The following is a 16870-nucleotide window of genomic DNA, read 5'->3' as shown; positions in this document are numbered from 1 at the left end:
GTGAGGTTCTATAGAAGCTATAATGAAAATAACGTTTTAATAATTTATAATTTTACAATTCAGAGCAGCCTGTTGAAGAGTCCACCTGTATTTGACCAAGTGGGACAGGGGTGAGAGGATTAGTTTTGCAGGTGAGTCGGTTGCTTTCATCCGTGCATCAAAATTAGCATGTGATTATATGTAAAATTATAACAATTACCAGTGACAACGACAATACATAATCTAAAACTTTAAAGATAATCCTAACCCTCTCTCAGTCACTACAATATTCATGCAGATCTAGACTAAATCACTGCAATCTGTGTTATATTTCTCATGCTGTGAATCATGCACTTTGACCCAGATAGTATGTAGAGTGTTCTCACCCAGCCAAAAGCATGTGAATGCACATGGACAGCTGAGATAACGATCTGTCAAAACACGCTGTAGCCGTTGAACAAGTAACTTCCTCATTCTTCCCTCATTTTCAGTTACACGTTTGGGAGATACTGATGCCAGGGAATTCTCTTGACAGAAAAGGAGTTGAGCTGGCAACCCTCTCATTTTAAGGCAGTGCATATAATAGTGATCCATCATTCTCCAGATGATAAGGGGGACTTCAAGCAGAGCACAGTTAATCTGTGTAATGTTTTTATTCTCTGATATCTGTTATGCATTATCAACCACGTTTATTTTTTTCTGTCAGGAAATCACTATGGTTATAGACCTAAGGAGTGGTGACTCATTACTGCAATGCCATGCAGTGGCAATGTGATATATCACACAGAGAGAATGACAATCAGCTCTTACTATAAGATTATTGTAAATGTGAAATTAGCCTTTCTGATCACGGTCACTTTTGTCTCTTTCGGTATCATAATAATACCGTAATCCTAAAATCCTTCCTCTCTATCCTCTGAATTGTAATAGGAGAATATGGTTAATCCATCATTTCATGATGACAGAATGTATCTGTCATCTGTTTAACCACAACTCAAGAACATTCTTTCAAATTTATAATTTGAACACCATCTGTTTTTAAGCTGTCTTGCAGAAATCATGAGCATTTTATTCTAATTATATTTCCCATGCACAACTGACATATTTAACAAATTTGTCCAACATTACACATTTTGGATTTACAGGAAAAATCTTGACAATCTACATTTCAAATATGCAGTTGCTGTTTTTTACTTTATTGTTTCACAGTTTGTCCTCAGACCAAACTTTGGTGCTATTTGTGATGGCTTGTTACTGGGACTTTCTTGAGACTATCTGGATCTGGAATTATTTCAAGCACATACACTTTCTGTTCCCTTCTCATTCCATCCTTGTTATGTTTCTTGTATAAAATTCCTCAAACTTTGGTACTGAGGCAACTTGTTGTGAAGTGTTGTGCAGGATAATACCAATATATTTTACTGACTTCTGTTTTTTAAAGAATGTTATAAAAGTATTGAAGAATTCAATCTTTAAAGGAATTCTTCCTAAATATTGACACATTTGTTTGTGACCTCAGATTACGACAAACGAGCAAATAAAATATTTGTATTTTTTTTTCTTTTTGTTTTGTTTTTTGCAGTAAAAGACCCATGTTCACAACAAAACTGTAAAAACCTGGATTTTACATTACTGCCTTTTAGAAAAAGTAAAGTTTCCATATGGCAATACCATCCAATAGAGGGTTCATTGACGATATGTATACTTTTTAAAATGATTGATAATTATGAAAATAATGTGGGACAAAAACCGAAGTTGATAGTAACAAATAAGGTAGGTTAATGGGGTATGATAAGGTAACTTATTAAAAAACAAACAAAAAAAAATTACTTTGTATATATTCAATTACATTTGTGTCATTTGTTATTTGTCATTTTTGCTGAAACAATCAATAGAAATGCAAAGTCCCTAAACTGAAATACTGCAAATGACCAGACCTTTATTTTCAAGCAGGCATCGCTTCAGACAGCTTTAAGCCGGCTGGTGGGGTCCTTTTTGACTGTGCTGTGGAGGGTTAGCATCCAACATGCCGACTATCGGAGTAAAAAGGGATCTTCTTTTCCAAGCTTTGGGCAGAACTTACAGTAAGCCTCGTTTATAACGTTGTCAAATGATGGATAAATAATCAGTCTTTTTTTCTCGCATGTTCTTTTGGCTCAAATATACAGAGGAAGTCAAGAGTACTCGCTGAACTAGGTGCATGACTGTTAGCATCGCAGCAGCTGCTCACTGACTGCTAATTTTAACTAGCTCTCTGACTTTATTTATAATCATCATGTATTTAATGAAACGTTATTTTTTTGAGGGCTTCCAAATTAAAATGTCACTTTATTTTTTATAGTTTAGGGTGCCACGAAGTACGTCCCTGTTATGTATGACAGCGTGATTGCATCATTTCCTCAGGCTGCTGTAATTTCAATCTGAACCTGTATACAGTCAATGATCTGAACATGCTGTTTTAAAGGGAAACCAATAGGAAGACAGTAGCATTTGGACGATACTCGGTATGTACGTATTTTAATAAGTTCTGTTTGGTTCTTATTTCAGCTGATGAGGAGTTTGACGAGCTGTGCTTTGAATTTGGGCTGGAGCTGGATGAAATTGTAAGTAACTGGATTCAAATGAGATCCGCCAGGTATTTACTAATAAGTCATAAGTCACAACAGCTTTCTAAAGGTGTGCATTTTAGGGAAATAATGTCTGTTATTCCTGTGTTTGTCACGTCAAAATGCCATCTGCAAAGGTCTACTATCACTTTCTTCATCTCTTGTGAAAATCTGTCTTCTGTTTCTTTCACAGACCTCAGAGAAGGAGATAATCTGCAGAGAGCAGGGTGACTCCAAGGCTTCGGGAGCGTCTGACGTCATCTTGTACAAGATTGATGTACCAGCTAACCGCTATGACTTGCTGTGTCTGGAGGGGCTGGTCCGTGGGCTGCAGGTCTTCAAGAATAAGTGAGTTGTATTCAGTAGAATTGGCATATTCCTTAATACATTTGAAGTAAACATTCTCGTCTTAGTTCAGTTAGGATCTCTTCTTACTTTAAGAGTATGAAATCTTATATTAATAGTAGAGAGAAAGATTTATTTTGGCTTTAGTTAGTATTAGTATTGTCAGGGTGATTGTCATTATTTCCAGATGCCGATGTCTTGAGATGTTGCTTTAATATATCGACATAATCTTCATTCTTCATGATACCATCTATTTTCTGAAGTGCACGAGTCCATCCTGCAGCCAAACACCCCCACAACATGACGTCGCCAACCCTGTGCTTCACGGTTGATCTTTGCCTTGCAAGCTTTTCCCCTTTTTCCTCCTTACATGACGATAGCCGGTACGGCCAAACAGTTCCGTTTGTGTTTCGTCAGACCAGAGGGCATTTCTCGAAAAAGATCTCACCATGCGCGTCCACAATCCATAGTCTGGCTTCTTTATGGCAATTTTTGAGCAGTGGCTTCTTCCCTGTTGAGCAGCCTTTTTGTTTGTGTTGATGTAGGACTCTATGTATGTATGTATGTATTTTTGTACCCTTTTCCTGTCTTCACAAAGTCTTCTGCTGTTGTTTTTGGATTGATTTTTCCTTTTTTTGGTGTATTTTTTTCCCATGATGCCAAACAAACAGGCTTTGAGTTTGAAGGTACAGGTTTCAAGTCTATGTAAAGTCCAACTTCAACTGTCTATGAAAAATGAATGTCCAAATTGCTTGAGCGCGTTGTGCTTCTCCATTAAGACTTTAATTCACACAAATGTTCTTCACTCTTGACACAGAAACTGTATTTGTGTTTCAGACGGGAGGCGCCACGCTACCGACGTGTCAGCCCAGTCAGCGGAGAACCTCAGAAATTGATCATTACTAAGGAGGTGGGTGGCACTGGCAAATGAATAAGTTGTAACTTCAGCAAGCATTAGTTTGGTTTAGAAATCAAATAAATACGTGTTTTACCGTCATAATCAGTTTGTTACTGGATGTTTGTTCTGCGCAGACGGCAGCAGTGCGACCCCACGCTGTCTCAGCAGTGTTGAGGAACATCACTTTTACACAGGAGCGCTATGACAGTTTCATCGAGCTGCAGGAGAAGCTACATCAGAACATCTGCAGGTCAGAGCCGATCAAATACTGATATGCATACCCAAGCGAAGTCGTTTGAAAGTACAGCAGCTTCTAAGGTGACAGTACTATCACTTTGGTTTGATAAACTTTGCTGGTACATTGTTAAATGCGCCTCCCTTGTTCTACTGGAATTTGTTTTGTGCGCTTAAATGGGCAATTTAAAAAGAAATTCTTGAAATAAATGTTCGTTGAGCCACTGAGTTAAGTGAGCTGTTAGATGAAGAGCTGAGGGAAAGAGGCTGCACACATCCAACAGCTATTCACACACACTCATGCAGCATAAAATCAGATGGCAGCTGCTTGGAAAATGATGCAATAAGGCACAATATTGTTTTGCCGGTTAACTTGTGCACTGATTGGCAGATTTTAGGCCATATCGTCACCTCTTCTTGCACTGGGGAGTAAACATGCCAGTCCTGTCACAGTCATTTAATGTCACCCTGTCATGCGTTAACTATGTTTACGTAGGAAGAGGAGCCTTGTGGCCATCGGGACCCATGACCTGGACACCATCTCTGGCCCTTTCACATATACAGCCAAACCTCCCGGAGACATCTGCTTCAAGCCGCTCAACCAGACCAAAGAGTACACTGCCACCCAGCTCATGAGCCTCTACAAGGTGAATAGCTGACAGACTGGATGTAGGTCAAACGAGCAGTGTGTCTTTTTGAGCAGTGCTAACTGTTTTGTTCTTTTTTTGTATGAACTCCAGACAGACAGCCACTTGAGGCATTATCTTCACATTATTGAGGACAAGCCCGTGTACCCAGTGATCTATGACAGCAACGGCATTGTCCTGTCTATGCCTCCTATTATCAATGGTCAGTGTTGTCCTGTCCTTGTCGCTCTTATTTCTGGTTTTGTTTTCTGCCTTTGTTTTACAACCAGCGTTTGACAAACTGCACCCACAGTGTTCTATGTCCAAGTAATTTTTTTTCAGCCTGTCTTTTTTTTTTTTTTTTTTTTAAACCTTTTATTCTTAAAATAAACAACATATTTTGTAGTTCATACATACATACATATATAGCTGAAGAATTCCAGTCTGTCAGTATTACATGTCCTTTAATGGTAAAGTTCACTACTCTTGCAGGGGACCATTCAAAAATCAGCCTCAAAACAAAGAATGTCTTCATTGAGTGCACGGCGACAGACCAGACCAAGGTACGTCTCGGAGGAGAAAAATTAAAATTGGTCACCTGTCACCTTTATGAGAAACCGGCTTAAACGTGATTGGTTCCCTACAGGCAAAGATCGTTCTGGACATGATGGTGACCATGTTCAGTGAGTACTGTTCACAGCCTTTCACGTAAGTCTGTTTCAAATCCTCGCTTCTCTGTCTGCACACTGACAGTATCTAGGACACCATCTCAGCATATTAAGCTGAACTCGTGGATTTGTTCAGGGTGGAAAACGTTTATGTTAGGCTATATATTGAGGAGCACATCAGTAGTGAATCACATTCAATAGAAAAGAGCTGATTTTGTTCTTTTTTTTTTTTCCTACCTAATCCTACAAAGTGAAATCACAGGAGCTGCTTTCCATCAGCTGTCAAATCCATTTCTCGGAAATCATTTAAATCCTTGCTCCTGCAGTCGGATTTCCTGATTCAAAGATTTGCTCATGTTACTTTATTTCATTAACTTCCTTTTTGCTTGGTCCTGCTGAACTCGAGCCTGCTTTGACTTCACTGATGAGGGTGTATCAGATGCCAAACTATTCTCATATGAGAGGATATAGTGGTTTAATCTCATATCCTCCTATGTTAGAGATACTGATGTAATTTCTTCTAACTGAACTACACACATACTTCCATCTTAAAAGGCCAACGACTTAGTGGGGCGGCAAGAGCATTACAGTTGGTGATGCCGTCTTCTCTCCCTTGTTCTTTCAGGGTGGAGGAGGCTGAAGTTGTGTACCCAGATGGCAAGACCTGCAAATACCCAGTACTGTATCCACTACAGTTATTTTGTACTCTGTAGTTTTCTTTTAAAGTGGCATTACTTCTTTTAATGTCTTCTAATTCCCCACTGTGTTTTCCTGGTTTGTATTTTAGGAGCTGGCTTACAGGAAGGAGAAGCTGTCTGGCGAGTTCATCAACCGAAAAGTTGGCATCAAGTAAGCCACGTGAACTAGCACTAAAAACATAAAGGATGTTGATATTAATGGTTAATGTTAAGTCCTATAGTAAGATAGCATCCAAGCTTTGCAGCAGATTTAGTTTACAAAGTATCACCACAGCTGCTTGTGTCAGTTCATCTTCACACCTTAATGAACAATGGTCTTTCTCCTCACAGCGAGTCAACTGAGAACATTGCTCAACTCCTGACCAGGATGTGCCTGCTGTCCAAGACCACCGGTGTCGGCGATGAGATTGAGGTTGAGATCCCACCCACGCGTTCAGACGTCATCCACGCCTGCGATATCATGGAGGACGCCGCAATCGCCTACGGATTCAACAACATTACCCGCACCACACCACGCACCTACACTGTAGCCAACCAGGTACTTGGCTCTGCTTGTATGTATGAATGCATGTAGCAATGCTGTTACCAAATATCACTAAATCTAATTAAATATGTTGTGTTGCTATGTATTTCAACAGCTCCAACTTAATAAACTGACAGAGCTGTTGAGACAAGACCTGGCAGCTGCTGGATTCACAGAAGCTCTCACCTTTGCTCTGGTAAAGAAAAAACTGAAAGACATACAATCATAGTACAAGTGCCGTTTTTTAACCCAAATGCTAAAAGAAATGATTCCTTCTTCTCATCCTGTAGTGTTCGCAAGAAGATATAGCAGACAAGCTAAGGAAGAAGATCTCAGAGACAAGGGCGGCTCATATTTCTAACCCCAAGACAGCAGAGTTCCAGGTAACGTATGGCACAACAGAGAGAAGCGTTTCAGGACTGTTTTTTGACCACATAATAATGGTTAAACTTTAGAGGTTCACTATTATCTGAGTCATTTTCTTGCCTTTAAAAGGATGAAACCTTGTGTAAATGCATCAAATTAATTGCATCAGTGGCAACCGGTTCTTCCTAGAGTGTGTGGGACAATACTATGTGTTGAAAAGTGAGATTGTATGTCACTTAGATGACTAGTTTAGTTTTAAAATGGTAACATGTGTGTTCCATCAAATGCGTATAAGACTACTCTGCAGATCCACCAGAGAATTGTACTCGGATAAAGACTGAGCGTGAGATGTAGTTTGACTTTACTGTAAATAAGGTTCCTGATGAGCACATGTGGATATTGCAGCATTACGTTCTACTGTAAGTGCTTGTGGACATAATATTTATAGCATCTGAAAAATCCTCAGTTGAAACCAGTTTTATAGCCGAAGAAAAAAAACTGAGTGCAAATAATAACCACAAAAAGTAATTTTGTTATTATTGACTTTTATTGATCTGATAAACTACTTTTTTCCTGGTTGAGTTTTCTTCTGTGAGCATCATTATCATAACCCCAGATTAAAACAGAGGAAGGTAAAGACATTTGGGCTTAAACTCCACACTCACAAGTTCTGCTGTTGTATGTCCATAAGAGGGCACACTCTTCCTCTCTAACAAAATGCAGCCGTGATTCCAACGTGGCTTTTTTTCTCTCCACCAGGTGGCACGCACCACCTTGTTGCCGGGATTGCTGAAAACCATTGCAGCCAACCGGAAGATGCCCCTTCCCCTCAAACTGTTTGAGATATCTGATGTGGTGCTGAAGGATGAGACCAAAGGTGGGCGTTTGAAAGTTGATTTAACAAAGAAGAAGAAAAAAAAACAACCTCTATTTGGGAAAACTGTTCCCTCACTAATATTTTAGGACTGTGTATTTATTCGTTGATTCTGGCTGTATACCATTTTTCTCAACTCTCTGAACATCGTTTCTACACCAGAATTATTGCTCACAATCATTACATTTCTACACATTATTACATCTGAACATTATAATCAACATGAGGAACTAATTATAGACAGCCAGCACAGTCTTAATGCTTCCATAAATATGTGTTTAAAATAAATGAAACACGAGGCATCATTCTGACCCCTTACGCTCCCTCTCCCTCATCCCACCGACCAGATGTCGGGGCGAGGAACAGCCGGCGTTTCTGTGCCGTGTACTACAACAAGAGTCCAGGCTTCGAGGTGATCCACGGCCTCCTGGACCGAGCCATGCAGCTGCTCGACGTGAAGTCGGCCCGAGGAGAGGGCTACCACATCCAGGCTGCGGACGGTAAGAAGCCTGGGGTGGAAGAGGGAGATGGAAACCAGCAATGGTATCTATTGGAATAGTCTTAAGAACTATCTTTATCGGTAAATATCTTAAGACTGGATTTATACAGCGGGGAGAAATCCACAGCAACAGATTTTAACTCATGTAATCTAGGACATGTTTATGTACAAGCTGGTGAACAAATAAATCTGGGTCATGTAAGGTTGGAAGGCAGGTTTTGTTGAGATTATGTAAATCCAGTCCACGACTAGCTGTGATTGCATTGCTGCGATTGTTAACAGGGTATTATGTTCATTGCTTTATTGAGGGGGCACAGTGAGTTTCCATGACGGTGATGTACAGTTTATTCTTAAGCTCAAAAAAAAAAAATTATTATGTTACATTTCGTGATGCGTTTAGATTACATCTACTGAATGGTTTTATGTACTGTTTGTATGTTACAGTTAGACAGTGGCCTTAGATAAAATGGTTTTGAAGATCCTAACACCATCTGCTTCATTGCTTCCATGGTGATTTAACTGATCTCATTTTGATTTTCATTATTGAAAACTAGACCTGGACGTATTTATTCCAAAACATATTTTGATAAAATATTTAAAGTTGAAGTCAAGACTAAATATAACCGCTCATGTGTATAAAAGGTTTCAGTCTAAGCAATGGTAAATGAATGTCTCATTTCAAGTCTGTTCAGAAAATATCACTATCAAACTGATATTGTCCTTTTCTCTGTTTTAGAATTATGTGTACAGATCATAGTTTTGTATGGGCTAAGTGCGTTTAAGGTGTTAGGTCTTTTCCATTGAGTTTCTGGACAATTTCAGTTGTCTGCAGCTGTTCCTCGTCTGTCCGACTCAAACTACAGTATCTCCAGTACCTGTAGTACCATCACTACCTTTGCTATCGTAGAAAGACAATTGCCATGTCACGTTTTTAGAAGTATTGATTTGTGATTAGCAGCTGTGATAGCGTAGCTGGTGCTATATCCACCCTATGCGGTGTTAATACATATATACGCAGATCCGCCACAACATTAAAACCACTGGTAGGGGTGTGGATATTACTTAGACATGTACCACCCACCCAGACCAGACCAGACATCCCCACCCCATAGCAATGACAGTCCTTGATGGCAGCAGCCATCCCCAGGAGGATGCAGCCTGACACAGAGACACAAATAAAAACGGTTTAGGAACAACTAAAACAAACATGAAGAACAGCACAAGGTGTTGACCTGGCTTCCAAATTCACTAGATCCCAAACTGATCAAGTATCTGTGGGATGCACTGGAGCAGGCCTTATCATCAGAGGCCCCTCCCATCAACCCATAGGACCCAAAGGCCCCCACTAACAACATTCTGTTGCCAGACACCACAGGACACCCTCAGAAGACCCATGTCCATTCTCTGATGAGTCACAACTGTTTTGGAGGCACAAGGGAGACCTACACAATATTAGGAGGGTGGTCATAATGTTATGCCTAATCGGTGTATGCTGTATGGTCAGCCAGTCTCTGGACAGATTTTGTCAGTATGTTGCACCTTAGCTTGAGGTAGCCTGAGGACAAATAGGTCTGTAGTTGAAATGAAAATGTTTCAAGACGGGTGTTGTCTGAGGCACTGTTCGGATGTAGGAGTAGTAGCATGAGTTTTAGGGACCTGCAACATGCCCAGATTATAACTGGAACCCAGCAAGCTTGCATAGGCGGAGTAATCCCCAGTAACAAAGCAAATGAATACACTGACTATTATAGATTAACTATTATTATTACTGATTACTAACTTAATTCCACATGGCTACTTTCCACACACAACATGAACACATTGATAATTAACCACGTGCGATAACTCGGCTTATGCAAGAGCACGCCAGTTGAGTATGTGACCCAGGGTGCATTGTGTGTTCACACTCTTGCTTATGGGTTAGAGTCAACATGGCCGGTATATTTTCTAGTTTGTCACCAAATTCAGCAATTGCCTCGCCTTACCCTGATAAATCATGGTAGGTCTGTGCTCTGTCCTTCAGATGATAAAGGGAAAGCCAATCGCATTGACGTCTGTCATCACTTTGCTGAGTGGAAATCAAAGGTGTAATATCGGCATTAGTGCTTCATGGGCTGCAGGCTAAGAACACTACTTCACTGTGCCTCTTAAGATGAAAAGCATCTGAGTAAGAGTGCAAAATTTCAAAGGGTCCTCACTTAAGTCATCACAAATGAGTTGAATGAAGTCACGTTGCATCAGCACTCGAAGTCTGTTAAGAATTTTGAGGAACAGTAATCCTAAAGGCGGGTTCACCTCCCTACGGAGAGCTGGAAATTGTAGAGTTCAAGTTAATTTGTTTCTTCACAGTCTGGCTATATTAACCACCACTGACATGCGACTGGCTTAATAATATTTGCAGTAAAACTGTGTTAAAACGCCAGATAGTGGCGTGACTCAGTTGGATTTAATTTGTCTGATGCGGCAGATCTGTTCCCGTGAGATTGCTAATCAGAAAGGTTGGACTTGTGTCTGAAACATTTCACAGTCCAGCCTGTGTGCATTTTGTCTTGTTTACCCAGAGAGACTCTCATGCATCATTTGAGTTTTGAATTCCTCACGCTCTTCTTCCTTTTCCATACTTCCTCCCTCAGTCTGCCTCTCCACCCACCTCTTTTTGCTCTCCCCACGGCTTGCACGCTCCAAGGTCACACTGTAGGATATCTCCTCTGCGTCTGCTGGCCCGTTCAGACTGCAAATCAATGGGCTCAAGTATCGGTGGATGAGAGATGAGAGGGTGAAGGCAGACAAAGGAGAGGAAGAACGGATGAGATGAGAGTAGAGAGTACAGAAGAAGAGGTGGGGGGGGGGGGTGACAGGAGAGTGACGGAGCCATAGCAAGAAAGGGTATTAGAGTGTGTAAAGTCTGCAGTGTTGGAGACTGCATGGGAGGCATATCAGCCACTGCAGTGCCGAGCAGCGACACAGACTGGCACATACGACACCCACCCACGGGTGCTCAGACTGGCCATCTGACAGGCGCAAAAACACACTTAAAAAGAAGATGAAAAGGACATCCTCTCACAGTGTGCTCTAACGCACAAGATACTCCACACACACAAGCACCCACCAAGTCTATCATCTCTGCTACTTTTTCCACACTCTGCACCATTAGCCTAATCCCCCCCACATATGTCAGCTCGTCTGTGACCCCATTACAAGGTCGTGACCCACTCTAAGAGCTCACCTGACGCAGACACACATCCTCAGGATGTATCCATCAGCAGGTTGAAGCTAACTCGCCATCACTCCCGGGGAATACATGTCAGCCGAGTTTCCGCCACTCAGCGGGCAGAATGGATGAAATGATGAGCCAGGGGATCGGGAGGGGAAGACGAAAACACTTAGAGACAGACGACCACGTTTCACTTAACAACTGTGTCCAATGCACCGTCTTGGCCCATTTGTTAGGGAAGAGGTCGTGGTCATGTGACTTTTTTTTTTTTGTCAATTTTTAGACCTTAAGTGTTTGCGAGTGTGTTGGAAGATTAGAACCAATGTTGAGAGATTAAAGCTGAAGTTTGACAATACTTGACTTTAATGCGTATTCCTACTCTAGTCCTACTTTGCCAGCCTCCCTAATTTGTATATAATAGTGGTACTGTACTCACAACGATCCTCAGATCTAGGAACAATGTGTCATTGCTAAAAATAAGTCTGTTACAGAAAACGCAGAAATTGTCCAAACTCAACTGGAGGAAAAAATTCTTACAGAGAAGAAAGAAGAAAATTGCACTTCGCAGTTTACGGACCAGCGTCCTTGTTCAGCTCTGGCCCACTGAATAGGTTGTTTCCTTGTGTTGTAAGGGATTAATACTGACCTTTTAGGAGTTCCTTGTTTCGGTTTACCTCCAAATTACATACTGATGCAGAACACAATAAGCCATTGAGCTTAGTATAACCACACAGCACTGTGTTCTCTTGTTACAATGATCGTGCTCACTGTAGTTCTTGTACAAATGCCACATTCACCATCATGCTACTGTAAATACAAGCACACCATAGAGAAAGAGTCCACAGCTGAAAACAGTGCCCACAAAATGTAGTTGGATTTTTATTACAATATACAGTGTTCAGCCGTTTAAGGAAATAGTTTAGTCTTCTGTTATGAATTAAAATTGCCAAAGTGAGTAAAGTGAGGACATGTTCAAAAATGTTAATCAGTTCAAGTCCATCGAATAGAGAAAATATATTTTGCTTTTAAAACCACACCATTACTGAATATTGCCAGCTTTCTCTGTAATAAGTCTCCCAACTGAGTTTTTTTTAGAGATGCTTCTGCCATCCTTATCTATTATTTCAGGGCTGCAACAATGTCCCCAATTATGGCTGCTCTTGCTGCCAGACACGCTGCAGAATGATGGTAAAAGCCTGAACCTGAAAGTCAGTAGTTTGGGATTTTTTTTTTATTTTTTTTTTTAAAACCCAACCATGTGACTGCTTTATAAAAATGGAACTGCCTGTATCAGCAGCACAAACCCTGTGCATAACATCTCAACAGAGATGATCCGCAGGCTTTTTAACTTCCAAACACAGAAATGGCAGCTTAGTTATTTGTACTACTTGGTTGCTGATTCCTTATGTTGTTTTTCAGACAAGAATTCAATAAAGATTCCTTAGAGCAAATGCTAATGGTTAGTATGACAACGCAGTGATGCACATATAGGCCTAAGATGCCAAGTTCTGTAGATTTTGTAAACGTTACATTCTAAGTAGGTGTATGCAAATAGTTGTGGTTATTATTAAGTGTTCAGTTAAACAAAGAGTTAATTGACTACTCAGAAAATAATCAGTAGATTAATTGAAACAATAACCGATAGATCAGTTCACTTAATCAATGAGTCAGGCCAAGATTATTCTTACTGAGCACCATTTTATTATAATTACCAGAAATTATATAGTCTGGAAGTCAGCCCGACCCTGGTATTTTTGCAGTGGAAAGTTGGTCCAGATTCGTTCCTTTGGGAAGATCTGCTGGGCCAGTCAAATTATTTGGATGGGCTTAATGTTACAGTAGTGTAACAGTGACATCGTTTACAAGTTCAATACCACGTTTGATTGGTTGTAGAACTATCCAGTGGTGTGCGGAGACATTTTTTCTCCATATAAGTTGAAACATGCTACTTGAACTGTCCTCCAGAAGGAATTGAGCCTGGCCACGCTGGCCGTGCTAGAAATGCCGTCCCAAAATACAAAAACAAGCCCTGGAATTAGACAAGAGTTTTTCATAAAACTCCACAGAAACGCCTCCGAAACACCAAACAAAGCCCTAAAACTCACTGAAAACAAGATCCATCCTCCTAGAGGAGGTTCAAATGTGGTCGCAGCTGTTTGCAGGATGAGGCCTTGGTGTGTGTGTGTGTGTGTGTGTGTGTGTGCGTGCTTTTATAGCTTCATTAAGAACTAGAGTGAATTCTTTGTGTGCTTAAAATAGTGGCAAATCCTATGGCACAATAAGCCAGTATACTGGTGACGATGCATCGATCCAACGCTCCCTTCTCCTGAAAGTTGGAGGCGAGTGGGCGGAAAGTGGCCTGGCTCAAGTGTAGGATTTTCATTGACTGATTGGTTATTTAAGACGTACCGGAGCTATTTATACAGTTGCCATGGCATCGCACTCACGGTGCAAGTAGATGACGTGTGAAGCGACGCAAGCGCATACCACCAATTTAATATACCCAACAGACACAGAAAAGGCAAGCGAAAGAAATGGTAGGAGTTTCCTGCTTTAGTAGCCTCTTAACGCGCACTTAAAAATACAGTGCATGTGTCTTGTAAGCCTTCGTCCAGAGTGATGAGTGAACATCTAAGCAGTGGGCTCTGGAACCCATTAGCTAGGCAGCGTGGGAAGCAGCAGTGCACTATGGGAAAATGCCATGTCTGTGTGTGTGTGTGGGGGGGGGGGGGGGGGGGGGGGGAGAGAGGGGGGGCTGTTGTCATAACAACCCCTGTATCTTGTTATCTCCTGACAAGTCCGTCTTTCTGTCTGTTTGCATGTTGATGTTTTTTACCAAACGCCTCTCATGTTGGCAAGAGTGTTTTTTGTTTTTTTTTTGTTTTTTTATTTCAGTATTGATGGAGGCTTTGTTTTTTAATTCCATCTGGAGTGAAGTGACCTTTACTCCTGACACTGGCAAATGTACAGCACCATCAGACTCTAATCAGAACGAGACTTTAATCAGAACGAGGAATGAAATGTGTGTGTGTGTGTGAAAGTGACCGAGACAGAAAATCCAATTATGGTCAAATGGCCTCCGGAGGTGGATGCTTCAGAGTAATCACCTGTGACATTTTCACATAAATGCTGTTCCTTTTTCTGCGGCGTAAGTGATTGATATCAAACAGTAATGGTTCCGATTATAACCAGGCCATCCAACAACTGCATTTTTCCACTTCTGAAAGGGCTTTTTTCTTGGGAACCCAAATATTTGGTGTACAGGAACTAGGTCCTTTTTGGGTTTTGGTCTTGTTTGAAATATGTACTGCAGAGGTGATCATTGATAATGAACATGGGTAAACAAATGATAATCAAGGAACAGGAAAGGAAGTGCAGCATCGCCCACACTGTACCATTGACTCATGATATGTGTGATGTGTGCATCAGGCATGGCACCAAGACGCAAAAGAAAAAAAAAAAAACACGCCTCGAGTAAACGTATGGTCACAACGTGAAGTGGCAGAAACTCGATCCAGTAAACACCCAGATCAAACAGATGCTTTGTTGGATAGTAACACACTGGCAAGAATAATTTGTCAGCATACTCTTAGGTTGCAAACAAGCTTGTGGAGGTGATAACTGTTTAATTTTTTTCCAAAAGAAAGGGCTTTAGAAGTCTGGGTTTTGGTGCCAGGTATAGTATTTAGCAGCCAAGTCTTCTGTGTAATATTAGTTGTGTGGAAGTGAGGCCAAACTCTTCTCGTAAAGTAACAGTTTATTTTTTATTTCTGTTTTCCTTTCAGATTCCACCTTTTTCCCTGGCCGCTGTGCTGAGATCTTTGTCCACGGAAAGAGCGTAGGGCGCCTCGGAGTCCTCCACCCAGACGTCATCAACCGCTTCGAGCTGACCATGCCCTGCTCCGCCCTGGAGATGGACATCGAGCCCTTCCTGTGATTTCACCTTCTTAAACCTAACCCCCTACTAAAAGCATACATGGCAGTTAAATACTCAGATAAAAACAGAAAGGAATGACATCTCTCAGGATTTGAATTTGTCAAAAAGCTTGCACGTGTTTATGTAGTTGAGGTGTGATAAAGATCTGTTTATTTGGTGAATGGTAAAACCCGAGGACCAATCTGTGCGGCGGCGTTGTGTGGAGCCATTGTTTTATACAAGTAACAGGGCTGTTTTTACTAAAGTCAGAAGAATTAAAAATTAACAAGCCTTCATTGTGTTTGTGACGTGAATTGTGCGCATCTGTGTGTGGGCTTGTGCATGCATGCCTGGTCTTGATTTAGACTGTTCATGCCTTGGGGTTAGAGCATGATAATTAAACTCAGTGACTCATTACCTGTTGCTTTGTTGCCTTGGTTCTTCCAGTGGCTGCACTGCTGAAATCTCCCTCACGCACGACGTCCCCGTGCAAGAAGTCATCAAGCACAAGTTTCCCACGCAAGATGACTCCCAGCTCGCCCCGCTCGCCCACCCTACTTCCACAAAAACTGTGTTTGGGGACTTGAGCACTCAAGCCGGTCTCAAAGCTCTCAATAATTTTCTGGCTGACAAAAGCTACATGGAGGGCTTTGTGGCCTCCCAGGCTGACACGTCCATGTTTGATGCCATCCCTTCTCCTCCCTCGCCGACTTTCTGCCACCTTCTGCGCTGGTACAACCACATTAAGTCCTTCCAGATGGAAAGAGCTCGTCTCCCATCAGCCAAGAGTCAATTAGTCCTCCCGGCTAGTCCCCCTGCCCCAGCAGACGGCACCAGCGATGACGACATCGACCTTTTTGGCTCGGACGACGAGGCCGAGAGCGCAGAGGCGGCCCGAATCAAAGAGCAGCGCCTCGCAGAGTACGCCGCCAAGAAGTCCAAGAAGCCAGCTCTCGTCGCCAAGTCCTCCATCCTGCTTGACGTCAAGCCCTGGGACGACGAGACGGACATGGCCAAGCTGGAGGAGTGCGTTCGCAGCGTCACCGTGGACGGGCTGCTGTGGGGGCAGTCCAAGCTGGTGCCAGTGGGCTACGGCATCAAGAAGCTCCAGATAGGATGTGTGGTGGAGGACGAGAAAGTGGGCACAGATCTGCTGGAGGAAGCCATCACCGCCTTCGAGGAATATGTTCAATCTGTGGACGTGGCTGCCTTCAATAAGATCTGAAATGGACTGGTCTGATTTCTTCTGGTCTTGGCTTAAGCTAGGTGCACCCCAACACTCATGTAATAAAACTCAGGTCCTTCTTTTAAAAAGACTCTTACCCTTTGATATAGGTACAAAAGATTCTTTCCCTCAAACATCAAATAAAGCCATTCTGACTTTTGAGTGCTTTGAATCATTTTTTTATTACTGGGTAAGTAGA

General features: G+C 41.7%; 1 protein-coding gene across 1 annotated transcript; it reads left to right on the top strand.

Annotated features, from left to right (window-relative positions):
- Positions 1-1905: 1905 nt before the first annotated feature.
- On the top strand, positions 1906-16833 carry farsb (phenylalanyl-tRNA synthetase subunit beta). Its single transcript, XM_084558273.1, has 18 exons — positions 1906-2063; positions 2527-2582; positions 2779-2933; positions 3768-3840; positions 3963-4078; positions 4559-4709; positions 4803-4911; positions 5181-5251; positions 5335-5396; positions 5982-6033; positions 6144-6205; positions 6385-6592; positions 6693-6773; positions 6868-6960; positions 7703-7820; positions 8165-8317; positions 15316-15463; positions 15894-16833. The coding sequence occupies exons 1-18, from the start codon at positions 2006-2008 to the stop codon at positions 16669-16671; spliced, it is 2544 nt and encodes an 847-aa protein (XP_084414399.1). The 5' UTR covers positions 1906-2005; the 3' UTR covers positions 16672-16833.
- The last annotated feature ends 37 nt before the right edge of the window (positions 16834-16870 follow it).

The sequence above is a fragment of the Chelon labrosus genome (assembly GCF_963514085.1).
Source record: "Chelon labrosus genome assembly, chromosome: 13".
Classification (NCBI taxonomy): domain Eukaryota; kingdom Metazoa; phylum Chordata; class Actinopteri; order Mugiliformes; family Mugilidae; genus Chelon; species Chelon labrosus.
Note: the sequence above shows the minus strand (reverse complement) of the source record. Positions and strands in the feature narration are given on the sequence as shown.

Bases quoted from the DNA above. Each gene is read 5' to 3' on its own strand.
- farsb (XM_084558273.1), top strand. From the start codon at position 2,006: ATGCCGACTATCGGAGTAAAAAGGGATCTTCTTTTCCAAGCTTTGGGC. The intron at 5,397-5,981 runs GTAAGTCTGTTT...TTGTTCTTTCAG, and splicing joins TACTGTTCACAGCCTTTCAC to GGTGGAGGAGGCTGAAGTTG. The intron at 6,961-7,702 runs GTAACGTATGGC...TCTCTCCACCAG, and splicing joins CCAAGACAGCAGAGTTCCAG to GTGGCACGCACCACCTTGTT.